Source organism: Falco rusticolus, chromosome 4 (genome assembly GCF_015220075.1).
Source record: "Falco rusticolus isolate bFalRus1 chromosome 4, bFalRus1.pri, whole genome shotgun sequence".
Taxonomy (NCBI): Eukaryota; Metazoa; Chordata; class Aves; order Falconiformes; family Falconidae; genus Falco; species Falco rusticolus.
Window position 1 is genome coordinate 47,557,392 of NC_051190.1, and position 26,086 is coordinate 47,583,477.

The following is a 26,086-nucleotide window of genomic DNA, read 5'->3' on the forward strand; positions in this document are numbered from 1 at the left end:
AGAGGGCAGGGGGGCACAGCCGCAGCACAGCTCCCTGCCTGGATCCCTGCCTGGATCCCTGCCCAGGGATCCCGCTGGATGCTCCGGTGCGAAGCCAGCGAGTGGGGAACTGGGGGCACAGGAGGGCAGGTCCCCTCGAGCCCGGTGCCCCAACACGGGCAGGGCTTGGACCGCTGCAGGTGGGGGAGCCCTCAGCCTCCCAGCTGAGGAGGAGGAGGAAGGACAGGGCAGGCATCGTGCCCAGGGTGGGCATCGTGCCCGAGCCGGGCATGACCCAGCCCCAGGACCTCGTGCCTGGAGCAGGGGGGCAAGGCCGAGGTCCCGGCTGCTCCCAGCACTCGGGTGCAGCCAAGGGGTGGAAGCTCCCCCTGTCCCAGCCCGGAGGATCCCCCTCACCAGGCAGCTCTGCCAGGGCTGAGCCCCCCAGCTCCCCGCCAGGGCTGAGCAACGCGCGGGAACTGCTGGAAGGCGCTTTGCTGTAGCCCCAGCGGGCAGAGCCCATCCCTCAGCCCCGCTACAGCCAGGAGCTGCCCCCCAGCCCTGGGCTGCAGCCCCTCACTCTGCACTCACCGCGAGTTCCCTGTTTCCAGAGACCTGGAATGCCCACGGCCACGGCGGCTTTTGCTGCGCATCCAGGTTATCAAAAACCTTCAATCATAGTTAAAGTCATTCAGTCACAAAGCAACAGGCTAAACCCCCCCTGCTGTGCCAGGATGCCAGCAGCCCCCTGCCTGCTCTCCGCCCCCACAGAACCACGGGCTCCATCATACCCTTGTTCCCCAGAGGGTTGGGGCTTCCCAAGCACCGCTCTGCCTCCCCCTGGGACCCCCAAGGGGTCGGGCTCGTCCCACACCCCGCAGAGGGGGAAGCCGAGGACCCCATGCCCTCGGGTGGGGGAGAAGGGCCGGGAAGGGGCTCAGCCCAGGTCCCCCTCAGCCCTCCCGGCGCCGCCTTCAAATCACGAGGAAACTTCTGTAAAGACAACCTGAATGTCTTTATTGATTTCCTATTTACAAATCACAAAGCTGGCCAGAAGCAGAGTGTGAACACGGAACGAGAGCATCGGATACATTCATCAATACAGCACTGGAGTGGGGACAGTCCCAGCTCTGCTCGGAAGGTGACGTGGTACAACAGAATGTCTCATACTTTTGGGAACAGGCATGTCCAACAATGAATTACATTCATCTATCTACAAAAGCCAGAATTGCATCAAACTGCGTAAAAGCCAGAAGAACAGGAGTTGCTCAGGTGTAGTTCAGAGTTTGGCTCCTCTCCCTCCCCGACGGGACGAGCAGCCAGACCTACCTCGTGGGGCGACGCAAGGATGTGGCGTTGGCGGAGAGAATCTGCGTAACCAAACAGCACCAAAGCCAAGATGCTTCCAGGGACAAGCCGGGGGAGGTGCCCACCCCTGTCCGGTCCCGCTCTTCCCACAGCCAAGCGCGCAGCTCTGCCTCTTCCGTGCCCCCACCACGGACCCCTATATACAGAAAGGCCCCGCACTGCCGCAGCCACCGCGGGCCCAGCCGCAGCTCCCGGTGCCAGCGTGAAGCTCCCACAGCCTTTGGGAAAGGGGCAGAGGCAGGAGGTGAAGGTGGGCACCGGTACATCCCGAGGGGCTGCCTCCCCCTGCCCGGCCCGTTAATCCATCTCACAACACCGTTTGCATTGCACAGAGTCAGGTTCAATAACTAAGTCATGGACCCATCACTTTTTTTTTTTGTTTTTAAACTATTTTCTTTTTTTTTGTTGTTGTTTTTTGTTTGTTGTTTTTTTTTTTTTTTTTAGTACTGGCCATTATTAAAAACGTCCTACCCTTAAAGCAGGCTTACAATATACACATCTTACAACGTCTTCCTAGAGAACGTAACACGCTATTGACATCTCTAATAGCTACTGGTTCGGCGGCGCAGTGTTCCTGGCAGTATCGCTGCTGCGTGGCTGAGGAGAGACGCGGCCGAGGGTAGAGCCTGCACGGAGGGAGCCAGAGGAGGGGGTGTCACTTCCCCACCCGGCACCGAGCCCCCCACACCAGCCAAGGACCACCAGGTTCCCACCTGGAGCAGCCCAACACGAGGGCAGCCACCACCCGGTGAGTTACAAGGGCCGCGTGTGCCCGGAGCGGAGGTTTGCCAAGGGGAGCCTCGGCATTGAGGCCAGCGAGACCCACGCAGGCTGCGGGGGCTCTGCCCACCCTGCCCAGCCCTGCTTTAATTACGGAGGGGAGCAGCTCTCAGCCTTCACCAGCGGGCAGAGGCCACAAAGCTGGTCAGGCACGAGCCTCCCAGCTCCTCCCGGCACGACTGCGTGTCCCTGCTCAGCTACAGCCATCCCCGCTTACGGGGAAAAGCCCCCGGCCCGCGCAGGCAAGAGGGGGCACCTGCAACATTACTGAGCTCAATGGCCGCTGTAAATACCGCATCTTCCTCCTGCACCTGTCCAAACAGGGGGACTGTGCAAACATCTGCAGGCAAACAGAAAATCTTTCACTTTTTCCTCAACTGTTCCGTAAATCCTTGTCCATCTGCTGCGTTATTGTTGCACCTCAAGCCTCTCTCTCCCTATCTCGCATCGGGGCAGGGGGCTCTGGAGCGGCCCAGGGGTGGGTTAGCGATGCACAGAAACCAACAAAGAGAAAATGCATTGGAACGCGCACGGAAACAGCAGCAACACAACAGGAACAAGGGGCCCAGCTGAGGCGAGCGCTCTTGCTTCAGCCGACAAACCCCGGCACTATCTGCCAAGGACTCAATTTGCACAGTAACGACTAGTAGGAGGACCCTGCTGCTGAAGGCTGCACGGGGTTATCCGAGGATCACCCAGCCTTTGAAACGCACTACGGAGTTTGAAAGAAGCACCACCAGGACCCAGCGCAGGACCAGGACCCAGCGCCTGCCCACCAGAGCCGCTGCCCCCTCCCGACTCCACAGGGCCCGTCACAGGGGAGGTCAGTTCACTGGCGCCAACCGCCCAAGGTAAAGGATTGTCACAAATTCATGAGAATAGCATGAAAACGCCGCAGTCTCTCCAGAGGCGCTCTAGTTTTGAGGTCTCCCTCAAGACCGTGTAGTGCTGAAGCAGCGGCACCTCAGGGAAAAGGCCACTTTCCGTCACTTTTTGAAGGCGGAGGGCAGGCGCCGGGCACAGGCTGGCCAAGCCCCCAGGCGCGGCAAACGGCCTCGCCTCGCCTGCTGGGCTGGAGCAGAAGAGGATGACAGGCCACACAGCCCCTGACTGTGTCTTTTTTGCGGGATTTATCTCCTCACAGCAAGTATAACCACAACCAGAGCCACTCGTTTCCATGCTTCTGACTGGTGGAAAAGCAACTACATTCATTACAGTCAAAAAACCGCATGTTGTTAGATAGGATTAATCAGTAAAGTGAAAAATGACTAGCCACAGACAACCTACAAATGATACTGGTGTACCAGTTAGTCTGGTACATGATAGCAGCAGAATCACTAGCACAAGGCAAAACATGAGCTTTGAAATGATTTTACTGAGACCTTTGGCTAGTGTGGCTCCAATTGGTGTGGTCAAACTCAGCCAGAAATTTAGTTTGGAAGGTCACGGGGAGTAGAACAGAAGAGTCCAGAGCCAGCTCCGCAGCTGCACTATGTGTAGAAGATGATCTCTGGGATTTGTCCATCCTCCACAGAAGTGCCGTTGTTATTCCCAGCCGCATAACAGAACGTAAAGCAGGTTTTGGCTCCTGTTGTTGGTGATTCATGGATTACTTTGCGCAGTCCTTTGGTTCCGTAGTGGGAATCTGGACCCTGCGACGGTCACAGAAGACAAGAACAGATCAGAACAGGGACGGCAGCCCCGCAGGACCCTGCTGCCCCGCCATGCTCTGCGAGCTTCGGCCTCACGGCCCGGCCCGAAGCAATGAGCTTTGCAGATCTCAGCAAATCCCTTTTCTTTCTGGTTCTTGCACCTCAGGTATTTTGAGCAAAGTTCTCATCTCGGTCAGAACTTAACACTACATTGAACCAGAGCTCAGCAGTTAAATATCAACTTTAAGTCACTGCAGGCAGGCTCTGGATTACACCACAGAACCGACAGCTTGACTGTCTAGACACACAAGAAAAATTAAAAAATCCCATCACTTCATCACTGATTTAGTCTGTTAATTACTGTACACTTGCAAGACAAGTTAAAAACCAACTCTGAATGCGGGCGGTGAACACTCTCATTGCACCACCAGGTGAAGGACTACAGAGCAGACCTTCGAGATTATACTACAGGTCTTGAAAAACGGAGAGCAAGAACCACGCTGCACCGAAGGACGACAGCAGCCTGCTTTCACCTATCTTGATCTGACGGTCTCCTCCACCCATGCCCCCAGGACGGTACCTTGAGAGTAGCGCATGCCGTGTAGTTGACGTTGGGTAAAATCTCAACAGGCTCCTTGAACATGACTCGAAAAGTGTTTGATGATCCGTCGCAGCTGAACCCCGTGTCGTTCTGCCCCAGGACCGTGTTACTGTCCGTGTGGATGATCTGTAAGACAGGTGTTAAAACTTGTAATCGGCACAGTGTAGCGGAACGCTGACCTGCACCAGCGCAGGCGTGTTACCCCTGAACTGGACTGAATCGGAGGGACTCGACAGTTTGAAAGAAGCACCACCAGGACGCAGCGCGGCAGCCTGCGCAGCGGGCAGGACACAGAGCCTGCAACAGCCCCATTACAACCGCCTTTTTTTTTTTTTTTTTTTTTTTTTTAAAGCATGAATTACTTATGCCTTATAAGTAATAAGTAATATAAGCTTCATAAGCAAAATTACTTATGCCCCTCTTCAGTGCTGTGATCACACTAAGAACTGAGCTGGGGTCGCAGACAGCCCAAGAGCAGCCCGGCAGAGGACTGCAGGCTGATGTTCTGCGCTCAGATCTTCTCTTGCCTCTCTCCTCCAAGAGCTCAGGGGCACCAGGAGGAGACCCTGACCATTGAGGAAGGAGTGCTGACAGGCCGCGCTCGTCAGTCAGCTGTGCTGCGGGGGAAACAACCTTCCTGGGGAGAGCTCGAGATCCAGGTGGGGGGTTACACATGCACATCCAGAAGAAGGCATGCGAGATTTCCCCAAGTTGCCCCAGTCCTTGAATAAGACCACGATGGACTTCAGACAAGGGAGTCTCCCTCAGTCCTACTCGTCGTCTCAAACAGGACACTGACAACACGAGGCCGCACATCGGCACTGCATGGGCCCAGCACAGACACAGCAACTGCTTTCTCCTCTTCCCTGGCTGAATCGTGGCTGCTCCACTGCATCGGCGCAGCTCCGAGCAAAAGCTGGTCCGAGTACGATTGCAGCACCCAACCTGGAGCGCAGCAGCCCACAGGGCAGGACCAGCCTGGCCTGCAAACACGCGCAGCTTCTTCTCAAACCGCGTCACAACTCTGAGATATAATTTCAAAAGCTGCAAGCGGACTTTGGGAGATACTGCAGTGACGCATGCAACGGCAGGTTGCATAAAATCGAGAGCAATAATCCCTCTTATCCCCAGGGCCCCATCTGGCCCTCACGACATCTGCCAACCACCCTATCTACGAAACTAACACAGTTCCTTCTAACTTAAGACTTCGTTGCATATTCACTAAAATGTGCAAGTTAGTCCCTACAGCACCAAATGTTTTTAATGTAGTAGAGAGACTTACCTGTATATTTACTTGGTAATCTGTTGGCCCATGTATGGATCCGTATAATCCAAACCCAACTACAAATATCCTTTTGTTTACTGAGAACCTGCAGGAACAGATCAGGAAAGTCAGTCCAATTTGCCGCTCCGTTGTTGTTTTAGTAAAAGGATGATACACAAATATCTTCACTCACTTTAATTTTATACCTATGATTTAATCAAACACACCACAGTTTTAAGTGTAACTCTTACTAATATCTGAAATTCTTCACAGAAATCGTAATTTGAAGGCTTGTACCTTTGACTGTCCTAATGGGCCAGCAATAATTTTGCTTGCTCGTGTAAAACACAAATCCCATCACTGAACTTCAGAGTCCAGGCTCAGAAAGTGTTTCAAGGTTGCGGTACAACATCAGCATCCAACGACGCCAGCCTGGCTAAGGCAGGGCAGCCTGCAGAGCATGGAACAGTGCCCACCCTCATGGCAGCAGCAGCCCTTCCAGCAAGGTAACAGCAAAGACCACTTAAAGAGTCATCAGATATTTCACTGCTGAGCACTGGAGGAGAATTGTTAATGTGCTCCTGCGTATTTGCTGGCTATAGCTGCAGTCAAGATTTACCCAAGAGCAGAAAGTAAGATTCAGCAGCTCCTGAACGCAGGAACCCCTGCCGCCTAAGGCAGCAAGGGGAAGGATATTCACCCCAGTGCCCCACTATAGTTCCATCTTCTCAGGTAGCAGAAAGCCCCAGTACCTGCCAAACTGCCAACGTCATTTCTCTTTCAAGTTGTTGCGTGTTTCAAGAACAAACATCTGTGGCAGGCTAGAAGCCACTGCTCTGCAAGCAGCATAAAATACTCAGTGTTGAAACTGCGCACAAGCCTCGCTGAAGACTGACCCTGACGGTGCCAGTGGTTGAGCTTCAAGTCAAATATAAGCTCCGAAAGGTCTCCAAACGTTAGACCTGAGAGCAGTAAGTGTTTGGAGCTAGCAGCTCTTCCAACTACCATCTCCTGCAAGGGGATAAATGGACCAGAAGATCCAGCTGACAGCTCTATCGATATGCGAGAGAACCATCGATGAAAAGGCTTAAAAATTTTAAAGCACTGTATTAATGCGAGTTCCCCCTTCCACCCAAGACACAGACGATTCGGGAAATAACCAAGGCTTTCTGATTACCTCCTGTCTTGCTCTAATCATTTGGCCACACAAGGCTTGCAAACCAGCACTTGCCATGTCACACTGCCACATCTCTGTCACCATGACTGGCCTTTGCTGTTTCTCTACAGGCTTAGGTCTAAACAAACTAGATATTAGCAGAAAAGCAGGCGCAGAAGGCATTTTATCCTAATCCCTCCCTCAAATAGGCAAGATTAAGGGGCTTCAACAAGCCACATTTATAACAGAGCAGGGAATCAACCTGATAAAGCACTGGTTAGTCGATGTACCCAGGCACAGGGGGAAGCCACGAGCTGCCTGGTGACTCCAACCGCTACGTGCCCATACGGCTGCAGAAAGCCACTTGAAAAGGAGAGAAATAATCCCCCAAGAGGCCTTGCTGGAGGGCCACGTCTGCTGCAAACCTTTGCCAACAGAAGCGAAGTGGCAGCCTGCAGCTGCACAGGCAGGTTAACGCATCAGGCGACGCTTTTGTCCAGCAAAACACCTTCGCTTGAGGGTTCACACTCGGGTTTAGAGGGTGGAAGTCAGGGCTTAGCACGTAACCTGGTGGGGTTAAGGTCTAAAGAGGGCTCAAGGCTCGGTACACACGACTCTATCGGCAGCAGAATGAGCAGAGAAGCTGACCTTATCCTGTCACTAGTCCCACTGTACCCCCAGCGGCTCTCCACCTGCTGGAAACGGCTGATGCTGCACTCCTTCCCCCGCAGGCAGCAGCGCGGTCTGTCGATGAACTCCACCCGTGGCTTGGGGTTCACTGTGAAGTGGAGGAACAGGCTCACCACTTCCCGGTCCGTGAGGATTCCCGACTGGGCAGGCCCTGCAGAGGAGGAGCACGAAAGCAGCGATGCCGTCAGCCTTCAGAAAGCAGAAGGAATCCTTTTGGGATGTAACGTGGGGAGGCAAACTGGACTCGCAGCTCGGGGGGGGGGGGGGGGGGGGCGGCGGGGGAGGGGTGCGGGTGCAAACCCACATCACACATGGGATCTCGCTGGTGTGTCAGGACGTTCAAGCCAGGCAGACACGCGCTGCCTGCCTTCCACGTGCACACCAGCCACGGCCCTGCATGGAACATCCACGACACACGCATCAAACAGCGACTAAACGCGCGGCTCTGCAGAGCAGATACGCATTTGCCAAACAGGACTGGCTTAAAAACCTCAAACATGAAGCTAATCGTTCCCCCACTCCTCCAGGAGATTGTAACACTGGTAAGAGACAGGGATTTTCATACATCTACATCAGGATTTTGTTACTGTGAAGACATCACGACAGCCCACGAAGGGCAGCGGGAGGGAATGTCACCTGGTTACCAGCCACTTAAGAGTGCCCAGGAGTATTTTTCAGTCAAGACAAATGTGGTTCAGCTCACGCCCTGCTTTGATTCCCCCCTTCCCTCAGGCATTTAATCCCTGCTTTGGGTTTGTTTGGGGTTTTCTTTAATACCTTTACTGTAGAACCTAAGGAAAAATGCTAGTGATTTTAGCAAGACTTGAAACATGTTCTCATCTTTTCTCCAGTAACTAGACACTTTTTTCCAAAGTGATGCTAAACTCAAGTGTTGGAGACCACTTTGAATACTCTCAGAACCGGCTAAAAATCAGTCTTTTAGCCTAAGAGCCAAAAACTGCTCCACACCCCTGTTTGCAAGAGGCAGAAACAAGACTACTGCATACTGGAGAAACAACAGTGTTAAGTAGTCTTTAATGTGGGGAGTAATTGCCTAGCTACTACAAGTCCAAAACAACTTGTAGCTGCTATACCCAGCACCGTGTTCTGCAGACATGATGTGGTCCGAGGCTGCAACGCGTAGAGATGAAAGAACGTAAGGAAGCCCACTGTTAACAGACAAATGAGTTTATGGATACTTTGTTCAGCAAAAATTAGCTGATCATGTCTAAACTTATCCTGTGTTGCTGCAATTCAAATTGTTTCAAATTACTTGCTCTGAGGGGAGGGAGCGACACATTTGCCAGTTAAAACACCTTCATGCAAAACTCCATGTTCAATACCAGATTATACGATAAACTAGGGAAACCACTGCCTGAAAAATCCTTTTTTTTTTTTTGGCTTCTGGGAGAAGAGGAGGCGGAGGGGAGTGGTTTCCCTCTCCTCTCTCTGCTGTGATCACCACAGAAATTCAAGTCCCTCAGAAATGGAAGCAATTCCAAGGGAAGTCCCTTGTTTAAGGAACAGCTGCCCAGCACAGACCCTCAGGTTTGGGGTTTCTTCTGTTCATTTTTTAGGTTAAAGTGGATAGAGAAAACTTAAGGAGTTTCTCTCAAAGCAAGAAAACTCAGCAAAAATCCTAGTCGAACAGGCAGCTGTGGCAGACAGCAAGGGGCACTGACATTCCCTGCTCAAAGGCTTCAACCCAAATATGCCAAAATTAACACATTCCTCCCAGCGAGATACAATGATACAAGATCTGAAGGAAGCGTTGAAATAGTCTACAGCAAATGGCGAAGTTTGGCTTACGGGAGCTACTCTGGGGGCTGTAAAGCCACCCAGAAGGAGAACGCTCTCCCCCACCGCGCCAGACCGTCAGCTCAGGATCGGGATCTGCTGCAAAGCTGCCGTTGGGCAGGATGCGTGCTGAGGAACAGCGTGCCGCGCTTCCACCCAGTGCCAACACCATGGGGCGTCACCCAGTTGGGATGAACGGGTCTCTGCCTCCCTGACCAAGCCATTTCTGAAGAGGTTCACGTCCCTAGGACCACATCACAGCTGCGACAGGCAAACCAGAAAGTGGGTACCAAGTTTTAAGCACGGATCTACTTCTTAGTAATAGCAGTAGTATCTCTCTTCATCTTGCAATATGTACATTAACCGTCGATAAGCTGACGCCATCTCTGCCTTGGGAAGCAATGTGCAAAGGAAGTGGTGTCAGTGACCCTTTTTGCTTCTTTGTACACAGAACTGCAGCCTACACCAAGTTTCAGTTTTGGAAACGGCTCCACAGTGTCTTTGAGCATGAAAACTATTTAAGCCAATTGCCAATTTTCAGTCCCTTGGAGAATCACCAGAGTATGAAGTCAAAGACAAGAGGCAACGAAAACAAAACAAAAAAAATCTTTAGTCAAAACTGTTAAATGATTTAGACACTTTTTTTAGATCAAGATCTTAACTTAAACTTGAAAACTGCTTTGAGACACAGACTAAACACCACCAACCCTTCAGCTCACAGAACATTTTGAAAGTTCTGTTATGGGGCTCTGCTCTGACTGGCATCAGCAAGACAGGGCCACCACCACCACTGGGTCACAGGCAGCAGCAAAGAGAGGATGGGGAGAAACATCCTCATGTCTCTTTGGGAGCAGGCTACAATCAACACCGATTATTTGCATTATTTCCATTAGCTTGTGTAATTCAAATGCTTGGAATGGTCAGAAAGGAAAGCATGCGGAACCCCTGTTTGGATCTCTGGTCTCAGCTGAATGAGCAAGTAACCATCTAAACAGACTATGAGTACAAACAGTCAGCTATGATCCCACTTGCTCCTACCTGGTGGAGCACCGCAGCCTTTAAAATAAGAGTGCATGATCATGGACGAACACAGCATTTACACAGCAGATTTTGTCGATCAGTGGGAACGGGGAATAATCTCAACTTTAAATTACTACAGGATATACACAGAAAATCCATTTTCATGTACTTGATCCTCTGTAGTTCAGAGAAAACAAAGACCAGGGTTGCCAGAAATGCCTTTGTTCAGTTACCTGCTGCAAACTCCTCAATAGTCATCAATGGGAAGCGGATAAGAGAAAGCGCTTTGCCCAGTACTTTCCGCTTGTTCTCTGGAATCACCTGAAGTTGCTGCCGTTGACACTCAGCCTCCGACCAGCGAACCACTGCATTAAACAAACGAACCTCCCGGATCCCCAGGGTATCCCTCTCCAGCACTGCAACCAGGGTGTCTGCAAGGCAGGACAGACAGTGACAACTTTAGGCACCAACCCAAATCACCTGATTTTCCCTCACCAGAAGTACCCCGTGTACAGCCAAGGTAAGCAGAAGAGAAGCAACGGAAAAAACCAGCATCTCCCCTAAGTGCTGCCTGCAGCCTCTGAGGAAGATGTATCTGCATATTCCACAAGCAAGGAACTCACTGGAGCCCATTTAATCAGCACGTTAATGGAAGTGCAGCAGAATGAACTTACTTGATGTCAAATTTGGATGAAGCAAGCAGCACAAAAGCCAGAAGGTTACCCGTGCCTTACCTCAACAGTCCATCTCATTAGAAGAAGGTTAAAATCTGAATTTTGATGTTTATTAACTGTGCCCAGCAAGTTTGGAAACTGCATACGATAATTAAAATAGCCAGTTCTTCCTTCCAAAAACACAACACCTTTTTAACTCTAAAACTTGACAAAGACTCGGGGAACAATGCCAACCCCACAAAAGAAGGCAAGTTACACCCACCCAAAACCTGCCAACATCAACAGAGGAAACGGGCTTTGAATCATGCCCAGAAAACCCAAGCTGCACCAAAGTAAGCAGATTCCAGGATATTTTTGCAGGCGAGCATGCTCTTTTGCAAATGCCTTGTCTCTAGCCACTTGGTGCTGGAGACTATTCGTTCAGCCGATTGCTCTAGAACAGCAAAACCACGAAAGAGAAGTGCCAAGCATTAACCTGTAATAACTTTCGAGGCTAGGTTGTTATGAAAGCACGTAGAGGGAGGAGGGAAAAAAGCTTACCCAGATCAATGTCTGTAAACCCCTCCGCATTGATGGCATCTGATGTGTTCTTGTCTATGTTCTCTAGGCAAAGGCTGGCCAGCTGAGGCTCATCAAAAAGTCTCGCCTAGTAATGAAGAAGCAGTCGTTAACACAAAAGGTATTTTAAAGTTTAGACTAAGTAAGTATCCCCCCTTCTTTCCCAGAGCCTATCTTCATTAGCAATACTATGCCTGACTGCCTTGTGAATTCACTGGGCTGCAGCAGTCTTTCACAAGCAGTTAAGCATGACAAGGCAAACACTAGAAAAATCTGCATTTGGCAGCAGTTCTGTTTGAGCTGTGCATGTCTTCAGGCACGTCTTTGTTTTAACATCACATCAGCTAAGGCAGCTATAGCCTTTCTAGTGCCATACCGACCACATCAGCTGAGCACGGGTAATTTGTACTACATCATTTTTATATTCAGAAGAAAGCTTTGCCCAATGATTCCAGGCCTGTTTGCTCCGGGAATATGCGGAGACAGCTTATTCTGTAAGAACACAGCCACCTTGATCTCACATATTCACAAAAACGCCTTAGCAGGCACACTACTTGCATCCCAGGGAGATGGGCAGAACCCCGCGGGGTCTGCGGCCTGCTTAGTGCATTTGCACGTTTTGCACAGAACCAGCTACTCGAATATAGTTACCTTAAAGAATTCCCCCCCCCCCCCCCCAATAGGTTACTACTCCAAACCAAGCCTGCACACAGCTTGGAGGTGCTCACAAACTCTCTGCCCAACTGAAGTGCAGTCTCATAACAATTTCACTACCACTTCAGAGCCTCCTGGACCGCCAAGACACGGTACCAGCCCTGTGCCCAGCATATGCAGCAATGAGGTGGGAACACACAAAAGTCACTAAGACGACCCCTCTCTGCTGCTTTTTTTAATATATGTATAGAATATATATATAATAAAACCTATGCAGGGTTTACTGCTTAGGAAGGAACTGCCTTAACAGCACACCTAAGCGCAAGAGCACAGTGGGACTTGAACTCACTGTCACAGGTAAGGTTTAAAAATTGTGGTTTGGGCTGGGAATTCAGAACTCACGGAGGCTATCAAGCATCTTCTGCTTCACCCCTTGCTCACGGGCTGTAGAGCTCAGCAAGGCCAACCTTCAACTGAGACCTCAAGCACAGAGAGCTGAAACGACTCTCCATTTTCTCAGGGACCAGGGAAGCTTCAGCAGTCATCACCTGCTCCTGGAGCTGGAGGACTGCCAGTGCTTTACGCTCTTGGCATCCAAGAGCTGAGACTGACTCAGACTTTACTACTGTTAGTGGCTCTCTTTTTTAACACGTGAAGGATTTACGTTATGCTCGCAGAGTTCTCCCCCACGGCAGCTTTAGGCAAGCTATTATTTCCTTGTTGATCAAAGTGACATTTGCATGCACGTCTGGCATGAAAGAGGATCACAGTTCCCTACGAGGCACAATCAATTAGGAGAGCTATTTGCCACTGGTATTTCTGCCAGAGATTAGCAGTTGCTTGCAACTGCTGTCGATGACACAGTTGCTGGACCAGCAGGATTCAGCAACGATACACGCAAAGGAGGTTTGGGCCTCTGCAATCTTAGGTCCACAATCTTAAGCCTGTCAGGAAATGTTTTGTACAAGATGCAACTCAGGTCTATAAATGACTGCACAAATTGTCGATCTGTTGCAGTAAAAGCAGAAAACAGGCCAGTTTTCACACCAAAGGACCAGAACCAAGAGCATTTTGAGGCGAAAGCCATTAAATGAGGTGCCTCGTGCAGCCAGTCATTGAGACATTTCTCAAACAACGTCAGCCTTAAACATTTCAGAGACTTGATATACTGCAATAGTGAACATAAACCAGATACGAATCACCACTGATCATTAATCATAATGGCTAAGCCACAAACAAAAGGAACCAGGAAAGCCTGTCTCCATCTGGCATTTCAGCTGCCCCAGTGCAGCTGACAGAGTGCCAGGCAGTATCTTGGTTTTGATATCTGAAAAATTAAGACACCCTCCTCTTTTTGCCAAAGAAGAATCTTTGTGACTTGCAAGGAAATCACCACGAACCTAAATGTTACCTTGCCAAAGCTGCAAAGTCAGGTTGCAGAAACTTAGCATGCTGCAAAAACCCCTGCAATAAAGGATACCACCAAAAAGCTGACACCTCTAATCCTCACGAGGTGACAGCTAGCGTAAAATGCCTCTTCAAATGTGCAGCCTACGGGACAGATCTCTTCTCAGCTGTTGGAGAACAGCTCCTGATCTTTCAGATTGCAGGCTGCTGAACCCAAAGAACGGGAGACCTGCAGCCAAAGGGTTACAATTGTCCCACCACGCATCAGATGGGAGTGCAGATCTGGCTACCAGCACCCAAGCAAGGATCTAAGTCCTGAAACTTCCCCAGGGAAGTGCGGTGTGGTTCCCCTCACATCCCAGAGGTTGCCTCACCCGTTTATGGCATGTGGAAAAGGGCCAAGTTAAAAAGGGGGTGTGTAAAGAGGGACGTGGTATTCTGCAGCAAAAGCTGCAGGGAAGAGTGTCTACAGCAGCAATGTAACGTGGAACTACTTATGAGAACTTGATCCAAATATTTAAACTCAAGTAAAATCACAGCAAACAAGCAAACAGCTCAGCAGCGACTGCTGCAGGCCAACACTACTTCGATTTCTGTGAAAACTGCCGGTGTAGACACTGCCACTGATGCGGTAACTAAGGTCAGAGCCTGAAAGATGCTTTTACCCCTAACAAGGAGGAAAAAAGCCAGCAGACAGACACGTTGGGCAAGACACGACAAACCCTCAGAGCCAGACCACCGTAGTGCGCTGGTTCTCAAGTCAGGGCAGCTGTGAAAACCCCTCTGCAAGGTCTGTTTAACATCAGAAATCAGAGCAGCTCTCCTGAACTGGCTCCAAAGCCAGTCAAAAGTATGCCCATCCCCTAACAAAAAGAAATTCGCACACACAACACCTGTTTGTTTCTTATTCCTACAGAACCAGAACAGGGTTACCCTGGCAATGCACCATGGAAGTCACCAACGTGTCATCAGCTGTCAGCAAAGAGGGTGGCAGAGAGCAAAGATGGGGCTAGGAAATGGGAAGGGTAGCGATGCTAATTTAATCAACCTGCATGCAAAGCCTGATCTTCACCAAAATAAGCAGAAGTTGTAACTGCCTTCTAGTTTGCTGCTTAGAAGAGTCAAATGGAAAACAGAGCAGTCCCGCCCTCAGATGGGACCGGGCAGAGGGGCACAAGGATGCGCAACCGGCCTCGCAAAGAGTCAAGAAACACAGCTGTACTACAACTCCCGGTCTGCGTGCCTCCAGTATGGCAGGAGGGTGAGCTGGGACAGGCTGCGGAAGAGATCACTTTGTTCTTCTCCTAGGAAAATGAACCAAAGCACTGACAAAAAAGTTGCATTTTGCCTTTTGCTCCCGCTTCAGGGAAACTATTGCAAAAAAGCCCTTCAAAGAATGTCTGACCAGCTAGATGCAGCAAGCTTTGCACAGAGAAAGCTTATTACGCCAGTTCTGAATCTGAACACGTGAAAATCCTCTCATTTCGCTTTTCTTCTTGGCAGATGAAATTTTTACACCCTGTTAATTTCTTCCCAAGCTCACACTCTGGAAGTAATCACCTGCCACACCAAAACAGAACCCCAATCTGTAAAAAGCAACAACATCTGCTGTATTTTACTGTTATTTTTAAGAACATGCTCATCAGCACTAGACTCCTGTAAGGAAGAATTTAAGATGACACAGAACTGCTCCACTTTGGATGATCAACTCCATGGCACTCAGAAAACTTCTGTTCTCCTATTGTGATGGACCACGCTCAAGGAACTTAATACAAACGACTGCAAACTCACCTGTGTTAACAGCATGAATGCGTTGTCTGCTCGGAGGTTTTTTTTAAGAAACTCCACACAATGAGCTTCAAGGGCTGGAACTGCATATTTTTTAGCTGTGTAAAGTGTTGTCATAACAGTCTCTGGTCCAATCTGAACTTCGTCTGAATAAAGGAATCTGAAAACATGCAAACAGACATTGTTCTGGTGAAGCCAGGAAGATAGCCGGGTAAAAACCCCTGCAATTCGTAAAAAGATCTTTGTGCTTCTGCCCATCATCCTGGCCCCACTCCCTACACCTGAGAGATGGAAGGGGTTTCACATCCTTTCCATTGACTACGGTTTACCAAGGAGAAGCTCTTTTTGTAAAAAAACAAACCAGCTAACCAACCACACTCTTTACACTGTAACTTTTAATGAATGAAATAGCTGGGATATCTGCTGAAGCACCTTGAGCTGCCTACATCCCACCACCGGTGAGCTGTTTAGCCTGCCACTTTCACTAGGCTAGAACAGTCTCTGGACAAGTGTACCCCTCAAAATTAATGATCTTGGCTGTTCAATTAGATGAAACAAGGACAAAAATTCAATCGTGCCTGCTTACTTAATTCAAAAGTGATCAGAAGCACTTAAACATACACATCCACTGGAGCGGAGGTATTTTATCCATAACCCACTTTCTCCTCGTCTCTTTATTTACTGAACTGTTTCATTTCCTTACACAGATGTTAAAGTGCAGCACACAATATAACTTCAGCATTAAGCAACAGTAAATTGCAAGGAAAAACAGGGACTGCCACGCTGCTAGCAAAGCATCAGCCTTCACCGTTAGGGCAGAACAAGGAAGTACATTCATACCGCGGGGAAAAACAAAGGTCTTCATAGGAAGGCTGACGGAGCCTCCTCATACTCAAGCGTGCCGATTAAAGGCAACAGGAACTGACAGGCTGAGTTCAGTAAAACCAGTTACACATTTGATGTTAGTCCTAATCCCATGCAGAATTTTTGCGTACTGTTTTTCCTTTAACCGCTCAAGCATTTGCCTAATCAGGATATGAAAGGCACGAAGCACAGAGGCATAACATTAAGTGTGTTAACTGTGCTTGGCATTTCTAGTCCATGGGATATTTTGGAAACTCCAGCAATTTCTTCTCCTGCGTTTCTCTGAAGGGGGCACAGCAACGTGTTGCACGGCTGCTGTTCCTGGAGGCTTCGTGCAGCAGCAGGGCTTGTCTAGGGGGATGCCAGGCAGCGTCCCTGTCTGGAGGGACTTGCAGCAGAGCAGCAGCGGAGCTCCTGGTCCTCTAGCTAGAGAGGGCCAGGATCCAATTCAGGGAAGCATAAACAGGGAGATTCAGAGGAAGGGAAGCGCTCTCACTGCTGTTGAAAGCAGGCTTTTGTGCTGCTCTAGAGCATCTGTTAATAACAGCATCAAGCCACAGGCTCATGAATGTATTTTGCACACATCCCTTCAGCAGTCCTATTTTCACTAAGTAACCCTTTTTATTACAAGATTAAAGGAACACAGTTGCTCTAGAAACAACTAGCTCTATTTACTGCAATGACTATGTTAGTATTTATTTTTATGACACTCCAAACAGTGTGCGCTAAGAGGCACAACGAGACAGGCCCAAACTGTGAAAAAGTGTAGTATCCATTTAAAAGAAGATGTAGATTATAACCCACGACAATCAAAAATCATCTTTCGGTTACCATGAAAATAACAACTAAAAAAAAAGAAGGATCTCTTAAGCAATTACAGCAGACCCATCAAAGGCCACCGGCCCACAAACAGAATCACAGTCTAGGGTCCAGAAGGGACCTTCTGCTGAACATTCAGGATGGGCACTTTGTCCCTTGATAAGCTCCTGATCCTACAGCATTAGGTCATGGCTTGGACCACGTCCAGAGACATATGTAAGGATCAGCTGCCATTTCAGATCAGCGTTTGGAGAGACTGGGTTTACTCTAGGAAGGTTCACACCTTGGTAAGCTTCCTGCTGGAACGCAGCACCCAAACTTCCTTCGGCACACTTCAGCTCTGAGCATTTCAAAAGCAACAGTTTGATTCTGGATTTAAGCATCCTTAGACATCTTAATGTCACTGGACCATGTGCACAGCTACTGTAGTATAACTGCAAGCTTTGAAGGCACTGTGATAATCCACACACAATTTTTCATACACAAAATCTAAACATTTCTGTTGAAATCCACTTAAACTCATCACTTCAGCCTTTTCACATGACAGTTCTCTTCCAAGATCATATTGTTTATACAAACACTGAAATCTCAGCACTGGCAGGGAAACAAGATGACTTTGCCTCTAATTCACTTGATATTTTAGCCTCATTAAGTTTTAAAGATAGATACTAACTCTGCACTCCAGAGAGGAGATCTACCCAGCTGATAGAGTCATATGCCAATTAGAGGGATTCCCCATGTGCTGGTGTCTGGTTTAAAATGAGCCAAAGGGGACAGGGCTAGGGGCTCCCTATTATTTCTGGCCTTTTATTCTAGTGAAGATCAATTTTTGAATTTTCTAAGATAGCACAGTCATGACCGAAGCACTTTTTGAAGGTAAAGTAAAAAGTGTGCCAAAGCTATATATAGTCATTGTTCCCAATAGGAAGCAAGCAGGGAACATGTCAAGAGCACAGGACTGGAAACCCTGGAAGTAGGTTACAGAAATCCTATAGAAACGGGACAAAGACTTTACAGCATACATTCAGGATTTCTGCTGGATGTTATACAGCACCAGCCGAGCTTAAACAAATCGGTGAATAGGATGTTACAGCCCCTTCCTCCTCCTTCCCCCAGCACGCACTTACAACGCATGCTGTAAATGGAACTTCAAAACCAGCTCTCCGAAAGAGGAATAAAACACGCACAAGGGGAGATACCACACAGAATGACTGGCAGCGATTTCATACCCTTGCTTACCTGTTATAACTTGCTCGTTCGCCCATAACCTGAATAAGCTCCAACTATTTGTAATCTACAGAGCTTTCAGAGGATTTAGTTTTCCCCACTTCTCTCCGACAGCGTTTGGATCAACTCAAACCAATTCCTGAACGAGAATTTGTGAGACAACGTCTGAACAGGCGAGTATCAACTTAACTACAAGGGCCAGCATGTGCACTTACTCCAACTGCCAACCAGCACACCTCCCTGTTGCAGCATTTGCATGGTGCAACTATACATATTTATGAAATTATAAATCATCTGGTTTAGTTTTGCCCACACTGCAGATCAGCAGCAGGAGGGCACACTCATTTACCTATTGCTAAACCAAAACACGGAGCGAGTCCGGCATTTCTGGGCAGTAGCTACACTAGACTTTTACCCAGGAAAAGAGGGATTTAACACCAGCATTTAAACGCCTTTGAACAGATCAACAAAGAAACATTCTATTTAGAAACTTAACGATGTCCACTCTACAAAATAGTTCACCGCTTTCACTAAAAATATCCTTCTCTACAATAAATCTGTTCATTCCGGGTATACTGTACGTTAGAAGCAGCTTACTTCAGCAGAGCTAGGAAGGCAGCAGGCTCCACATCAGGCAGCTCGATCTCCGTAGAAGTTGTGGCCATTCCACCATTAAACATCGCATCGAAGACTGCACTGCCCACAGCCAGCACAAACCTAACATTAAAAAAAAAAAAAAGAAAAGAAAAAACAAAAGACTCTTATGTTAAATCATGTTCACTTTCCAAAAAAAAATCCCAGGCTAGTTGCTACTCCCCAAGGCCACCCCCAGGGAAAGCAAATCAATCCTAGTGTTAAAGCAAAAATGTTTTGCAACAGAAGGGAGTGTCAGGCTTTCTGCTCGTTTACTGCAAAACACCAAAGTTGCAAGCAACTTCATTTTGAGCCCTGTCCCAGTACACAACATCCTAATGGTTCCCCAAAGACAAGATTTTGTGCATCATGGAACAGAACACAAAGGGCTGTTCTGCAAAGTCCTTGTGAAACCTTCGGACCCTGCACGAGGTTGAGAAGCTAGGAAACAACGAAGTGAAGGAATCCCAAGTTCTTCTAGCGAACAGAGCCCAAGTCTTGGTGCAATTTCCCCCAGCCACATACTGAAAACACTCACAGAAAGCTTGTCACCACCCACCCTCTCCCTTCTCCCCAGACGCCAGGCAGACATCCTGGGCCACAGCAGAGCAAGGTCTCAGAACACGCCGACTGCGCTGGCAGCATCGACGGGAGCTGCCGACGACAGCAGCACCCAGCATGGGAGCTGCCTTCCCCGGCCACGCTGCATCTCCTTCCCTGCAAAACCTGCTTCGGGCTCAGCCTAGAAGGCAGAGCAAACCTCACTCAAAGCCAACTAGCACCATTAGGTGCACACAGACCCTTTTCACACTGCTATGAGTTTACAGGGTAATTAACAGCAACAGGCATGTTAATTGGCCCTAAAGAAACAGGAAAGAAGAATTCCAACAAACCAGGTTTGAGAATAAATATAATATTCCAGCGCTCCCATGTAAACAAGATGATTTCCCTCACTGCTAAACACCAACTCCTGTTTTAGGAGGAGGCACAGACCTGGACTGCTGAGAAGACTGTGTGTATTTAAGCTGCCGTGCCTGCCTTGGGACTTTGGAAATGCATTTTTGAGAACTTTCATTGTTTGAAAATGCAGAGACGAGGTTTTTCCCCTTGTTCCCGGTGTCTGCAATCAATCAGCTCCCTGAAGTTAAACACAGCACGGGCCACAAAGGTCACAGCCCTGCAGTGTGGGGAAGCAGGCACCAGGCTGCAGAAGCAATTACTGCCACCACTTCTCCAACCGACTATTAAAAGGAAGAAGCTGGAAAATTCAAGCGCTCTCACTGCAGCAGAGTTTGATGCACGCTTCAACAGAGAAGCATCAAGAACCACGGGCAGAAAACCGTACAGGGCAGAAGTCACAAGTCAAGAAACCTGCAGTGCTTGGACCAAGGAAAGCCCATCACTAAAGGGGAATTTCAGATTTTGCTGCAGTAGGAAATGACACAGAAGCCTTTTTCTTTTCAACAATTTTTTTCATTTTATCACTTTTCACACCCTTCCCATCCAGAGGGGGCCTTCCACGGACACAATGGAGCAAAGCACCGTGGACGTGCCAGGCTTGTTTGCTGTGACGGACTGTTTGGCTGACAAGACGGGTTGTATTGTTTCTGATCAGTTAAGAGAGCTGGGGACAAACCACAGTGGTTACAAAAAAAGTACACACATGCATATTCCTACCAAACAGTTCTAAAGAAAAATGTCAAGAACAGATGAAAAAAAAAAAAAACAAAACCTTGTTCACAATACTAGAATTGCAAGATGAAACAAAAATCCTTGTTCCTACAAAAGCAGTGATGGTCACAAGACATTCACGGGCATTTTTGCTACTAAAAATTAACATTTTATTTATTTATTATTAATTGCACTCTAAAATTTTCCTTCTCGCAGCCAGCACAGTATACATCCTCAATGAGCAGACAGCTTTCAGAAGCCATTTGAAAAGGGCATTCATTTTAAAAAACTCTCACATTTTTGCTTCCATTTCACTCAGGGCCAAGTCAGCCTGATTTTTTTAAACTGCTGAGCCCTAAAGGGATCCCTGTGGGTGCCAGAGAGATACACTGGACTCCAAATTTTAAGTTCCCTTAAAACATTAAGGGAACACAATTAACATAAGAAAATCCCTCTGTCTTCATGGTGTCTTCTTACTTTTGCTAAAACGAGCACTTAAAGCTATTATAAAGATACTCCAGGAAAAGCAGGGATGTGCAACGTCTCTCCTACACAGTCCGACAGTTTTCCCCAAGCGCACACGTCTGCAGAAGGATGAGATGGGGTTTGTCTGAGATGGGAGAAACATTAAGCCAAGCTGGCAGAGTAACAGGGTTTACTTTTGTTCTCCCCTCCCGTTTTCCAAAGCAGCGTAACAGCCAGTGCACAGCCAGCCTCCCCCCTATCCCCAAGGAGCGCTGCCCGATGCAAACACGCAACTCCCAAAAGGGAAACACAGGTGCCCTAAGCTCAGCATAGTCACCCACAGAGGAAGAATTCAAACAGAGGATTATTTTTAAACAACGGCACGGTGGCCAAACCAAAGCGGACTACTGGAAAGATGCAGAGAAATGATCAGAAGCAGAGCAAAAGAACTAAGAAAGCAACGCTTGCTTCCCTCTGCAAGAATCAAGGTAAACTGACTTACAGCAGCAAGAGTCACAGGAACTTCCCTGAGGTTCATAATCTCACTTGTCTTCACGAGGTTCCAGAGTCGATTCCGAAGGCTTTTGAAGGCCTGCAAGAAGACTTCGTTCCGCTACTTACAGCTTCCTACCCACCAGTTTTCACTGCTTTCTTGTTCCCTTGGCATTGCCACCTGTCACCTAGTTTAATCTGTATACCCAACAGTCCTGCTCCCTTCCTAGGCACTACAGTAATACCAATAATAAAATAAACCAGTCAAGAACCATGACTATCTCACCACTGCATACTACCTTCCTCCTCCATCTGCTCCACTGTGAAGTCCTCCAAGTATCTATTCCAGAAGAGCAGGCGCAGGAACAAAGCAATGTGTGCTGTGCTGGACCTCAGTGAAACCACAGGTGACAAGAAGTTAACGATGATGATCATTTGCTGGCTGCATCCTTCCAGTGCAAGGACTAGAGACACCAGGTGAAACAAGCAGGAGGCAGGTTCAGAAACCTCCAGGAGAAGCCCTTCAGATGCAACTCCAGGAGCTGAGCAGTGAAACACCTTGGCGCATGACACTGCAGGTACTGCAAGTTAATACCCATCCAAAAACAGACAGGATGAGCTCAGAAGAGAGACGCCTGGAAACAGCAGCCAAAAATCTTCTCAAGACTGTCCCCAAGCTGCAGATCTCCAAGGCTGGAGTATACACAGGGGTGCATCGCCACACGCTTGCCCTGTTCCCTCTCAGGCCATGTTTTCCGGCCAATTAACAAGCTTAATTATTGCACCCATGCAGCTCCTGGCTCACGAGGCTTAGACGTTTCTAATCTCATTGACGTGCTCGATGAAGCAGATCTGGAAAAAAGAGACCAAAAAACCCCCTTGTCCCTCTTACTGCTGGGCCAACGTTGTGTTTTGATTACAACACGCTGACCTTGACCACATGAGCATCGTGAAGCTTCAAGGCAGCCTGCTCAGTTTGGCCTTGACATCAAAAAAAACTTAAGGCTGTTCCATCTTCTTCATGGCTGATTCAGCAGCAAGAGGGAATGAGCTCAAGGCTCACCAATGGAGCTTGCTCCAGGGTAGGCAAGCAACTTCCACAGGGTCTGGAGTCTCCTGAAGGTGGAGAAAATCTAATCTTCTCAGGGCTGCAGATGCTTCGCAGGACAGATGCTTGGATAAATGAACCTTCAGTCAAACCCAGCACAGCTGCTTACGCCACTTCTCTACAAACAGGGCTTTTCACACAAAATGAATGTTCACTTTTAGTTGCGATGTGAGAAACCTATTGTCTGCTTCTACAGCTTTATACAAACTGAACTTGCTGCTCTTCAAAACGCACCTGAACCTGCAGCTCTATCACACTCAGAAACTTCCCCCCTGCACCACCACCACGATGCATGGACATCACCACCTGCGATCGTTTGCCCATTTAACTACCTCAGCCTACAGACGTGCCACCTCTGTTCTGCTCCCTCCTGGAGCAGCCTGACCAGGGAGAGCCATACTATCATCTCCAGCTCCCGCAGAACCACGGCTCTCAGATTATTTGTGCAAATCATTACTTTTTTGCCCAAGCTGGCAATTTCTAATGCACCGTGCAGCCGTATCAAAGATGACACGTAAGACATCGCAGACCACTCCTCAAGGCACCGCTAGCTGCCATCCAAGAACGCTATTCAGGATATGCCCCTACTGAAGCCAGGCTTTATACCTGACCCGTTCTGAAAATGAACACAATAAAATCAGACCACAAAAATAGTGAACATTTACCGGTAATTATTTCAGACACCTAGCATCAAAGTACAAACATCTGCCCTTGGTCGCTGGAGCAATACAATGCCTCTCAAATTAAATTCACGGTTGTTTTGTGACTCGATTCCAGTACAAAATATCTTCTGCTGTCAGGCTGCTGTGGAAGAACTGAGCACAGAAGGGGTCTGGGTGGTTTTATTTTAAGCTCTCTGTTTCTGAAATAACCACGGTACTTCATGAATCATCAGGATATCCCAACTGTAATATACAGGCAAGTTTTACTAAAATCTATATAATCCGTAAGCAGGATGTCATGGCACGACACACTATATTCTATCTTCACCACCAGATGGATTTCAGAGCAATTAAGCAGCATTTCACTTTGGGGCTATTTTATTTAAAAAAAGCTTCATTTATTTTCCATTTATTTCTGGGCTGAACATTGCCCCTCTGCACCTAGCAAGCCTAGTTCTCAGGACAGTAGCAAGCTTACTCAAATAGTAATTGAGCTTCAAATTATAGAAGAGCAGAACTGACACCCTCTAAAACACTAAGCCCAGACTAGAACAAGCGTGTTTTGTTCAGAAAGCGAGAGAAAAAGGGAAATCTGAAAGGGAAACATCCAGGAGCACGAGCCCTTAGGAGAAAAGTGATAGTGTGTAATAGTTTGGAGCGAGGCCCCCTTTGCCAAGCACCGCTTCCAAGCACCCCAACAAGCCTTTCCCAACGCCCGGTTAAGGCAGGTCCCATCTTCAAGTCAAGGGTCTTGTGTTTGCTGTTGGAAGCGCCGAGCAGCTCGAGGAGATGCTCCCAGAGCGGCGGGGTGCGAGTGGCAGACGTGCAGGCACCCCAAGAAGCAGCCACATGTCAGCTAGCCACAGCGGTACCGCATCATCCAGGTGGAGGAGGCAATTCCTCGCGTCTCAGTGAGCAGCTCCGAGCTGCAAACTCTTACATGGCAGCTCGGCCTCCAACGTTCACCTCATGCCCAGGTGTCATTCCCAATCCCCAAGAGCCATGGGGTTTGTTTATAGTAGCGCATTATCCCCCCCCCCCCGAAATACAGGGCTTCAGAAAAGATTCAGCAAAGGGGATCTTAAAACACTGTGGCAGAAATGTGGTTTCTCACATCATTGCTCTTTGCTTCCCATCCCCAACGCTCGCACCGAGCCGTGTTTCTGTCAGCAGGCCTGGATACTCCTCCTCTTGCTACCCACAAAACCAAGGATTGTTTCCAAACCAGATCCAGGGATCTGGGGTTTTTCCCGGCTGCGCTTGCCACAGTCGCACCTACTCTCCAGGGAAAACGCTCCCAGCAGAACGCTGGACCCGGTCACCAGAGGAAGGAACACGAGGAGGGTGCGAGGGCTGGAGGGGGGGTACCCCGAGGGCTGGGGAGGAGAGAACCGGCCTCGATGGCGGCGGTACGGGGGTGGGGGAACCGGCCCCGAAGGCTGGGGTATTGGGGTGGGGGGGAACCGGCCCCGAAGGCTGGGGCATAGGGGTGGGGGGGAACCGGCCCCGAAGGCTGGGGCATAGGGGTGGGGGGTGGGGGGGAACCGGCCCCGAAGGCTCTGGGGTGTATGTGTGTGAAACCAGACCCGAAGGCTGGGGGGGGTCGCGGCGACAGCGCGGGGTCACCCCCCAGAGGCTGAAGAGCAAAGGGGGGGACCCTATCCCCGGTGCTGCCCGCCCCCCACCCCCGGGACGAGCCCAGCCGGGGCCGGCGCAACCCCCCGAGCTCGGGCGGCGGCGAATCCGCGGGGTGCGGATACCCGGCCCCCCTTTATCCTTTCACGGGCGGGGGGGGGGGCACAAACCCCAAACCCACCCTTCCCCCGCCCCCCCGCGGGTGCAGCCGAGCCCCCGCCGCCCCACAGCGGACCCCCGAGCACCTCCCAGGGCCCTCGGGCCTACGCAGGCCGCCGCCGGGCCCCCCGCGCCCCCCGGCCCGCGGCCCACCTGTGCGCCGGGATGCGCTGCGAGCCGCGGCCCTTCCCCACCAGGAAGTGCACGTCGCTGAGCACCTCGTTGTTGAAGAGGAAGGCGAACCGCTCCTGCACCGTCGGCTTCGTCGCCTGCCAGTTATAGACCGGCTCCCGCTGCAGCGCCCCGCCGGGGCCGCCCGCCCCCCCGGCGGCCCCCGCCGCCCCCGCCGCCGCCGCCGCCGCCGGGCCCCCCGCGCCGCCGCCGCCGCCGGCCGCCGGGTTGGCGGCACCGCACTGGTTGTAGGTGAGGCCGGGGGGCGAGGCGGGGGCGCCGTTGGTGCAGGCGGCGGCGGCGGCACCGTTGCCCGCCGGCGGCGGCGGCGGCGGCTGCGGGCAGGAGGAGGAGAGGCCCCCGGGGCCCCCGCCGCTCCCACCGGCCGCCATCTTGTGCGGCGGAGGCGCAGGAGCGGGCGGCGCGGGGCGGCGCTGCAGCAGCACCAGCACCAGGAGCGGCGGGCGGGACACGGCGGCGGGCGGGAGGGGGGCGGCGATGGCGATGGCGGCGGGGCGGGCGGCGCCGCGGCGGCTGCCGGTGCCGGCGGTGCCGGTGCTGATGCAGAGGGCCGGGCAGCAGCGGCGCATGGGGCACGGCGGCGCCGCCGGCCGGGCCAGGGGGGAGCGGCGGCGGCGGGGCGGGGAGAGGGCGGGGGGTGGCGGGCGGGGCCGCGCCGGGCCGGGAAGCACCGGGGTGCGGGGGCAGCGGGGCCGTCCCCGAGGGGCAGTTTGGGGGACGAGGGGACCATCCCCGAGGGGCAGTTTGGGGGGATGAAGGGGCCGTCCCCGA

General features: G+C 50.3%; 1 protein-coding gene across 3 annotated transcripts; it reads right to left on the reverse strand.

Annotated features, from left to right (window-relative positions):
• Window positions 1–975: 975 nt before the first annotated feature.
• Window positions 976–25,902, reverse strand: BTBD2 (BTB domain containing 2). 3 transcript variants are annotated; one of them, XM_037384459.1, is made up of 9 exons: window positions 25,277–25,902; window positions 18,896–19,015; window positions 15,392–15,548; window positions 11,522–11,627; window positions 10,541–10,738; window positions 7,449–7,641; window positions 5,663–5,750; window positions 4,360–4,506; window positions 976–3,779 (listed from the first exon to the last, which is right to left on the reverse strand). In XM_037384459.1, the coding sequence occupies exons 1-9, from the start codon at window positions 25,882–25,884 to the stop codon at window positions 3,618–3,620; spliced, it is 1,779 nt and encodes a 592-aa protein (XP_037240356.1). In that variant the 5' UTR covers window positions 25,885–25,902; the 3' UTR covers window positions 976–3,617. The 3 variants fall into 3 exon arrangements, with proteins under 3 accessions (XP_037240356.1, XP_037240357.1, XP_037240359.1); XM_037384460.1 differs by lacking the exon at window positions 10,541–10,738; XM_037384462.1 differs by lacking the exon at window positions 976–3,779 and having other exon boundaries at window positions 4,366–4,506; window positions 7,493–7,641.
• Between the last annotated feature and the right edge of the window lie 184 nt (window positions 25,903–26,086).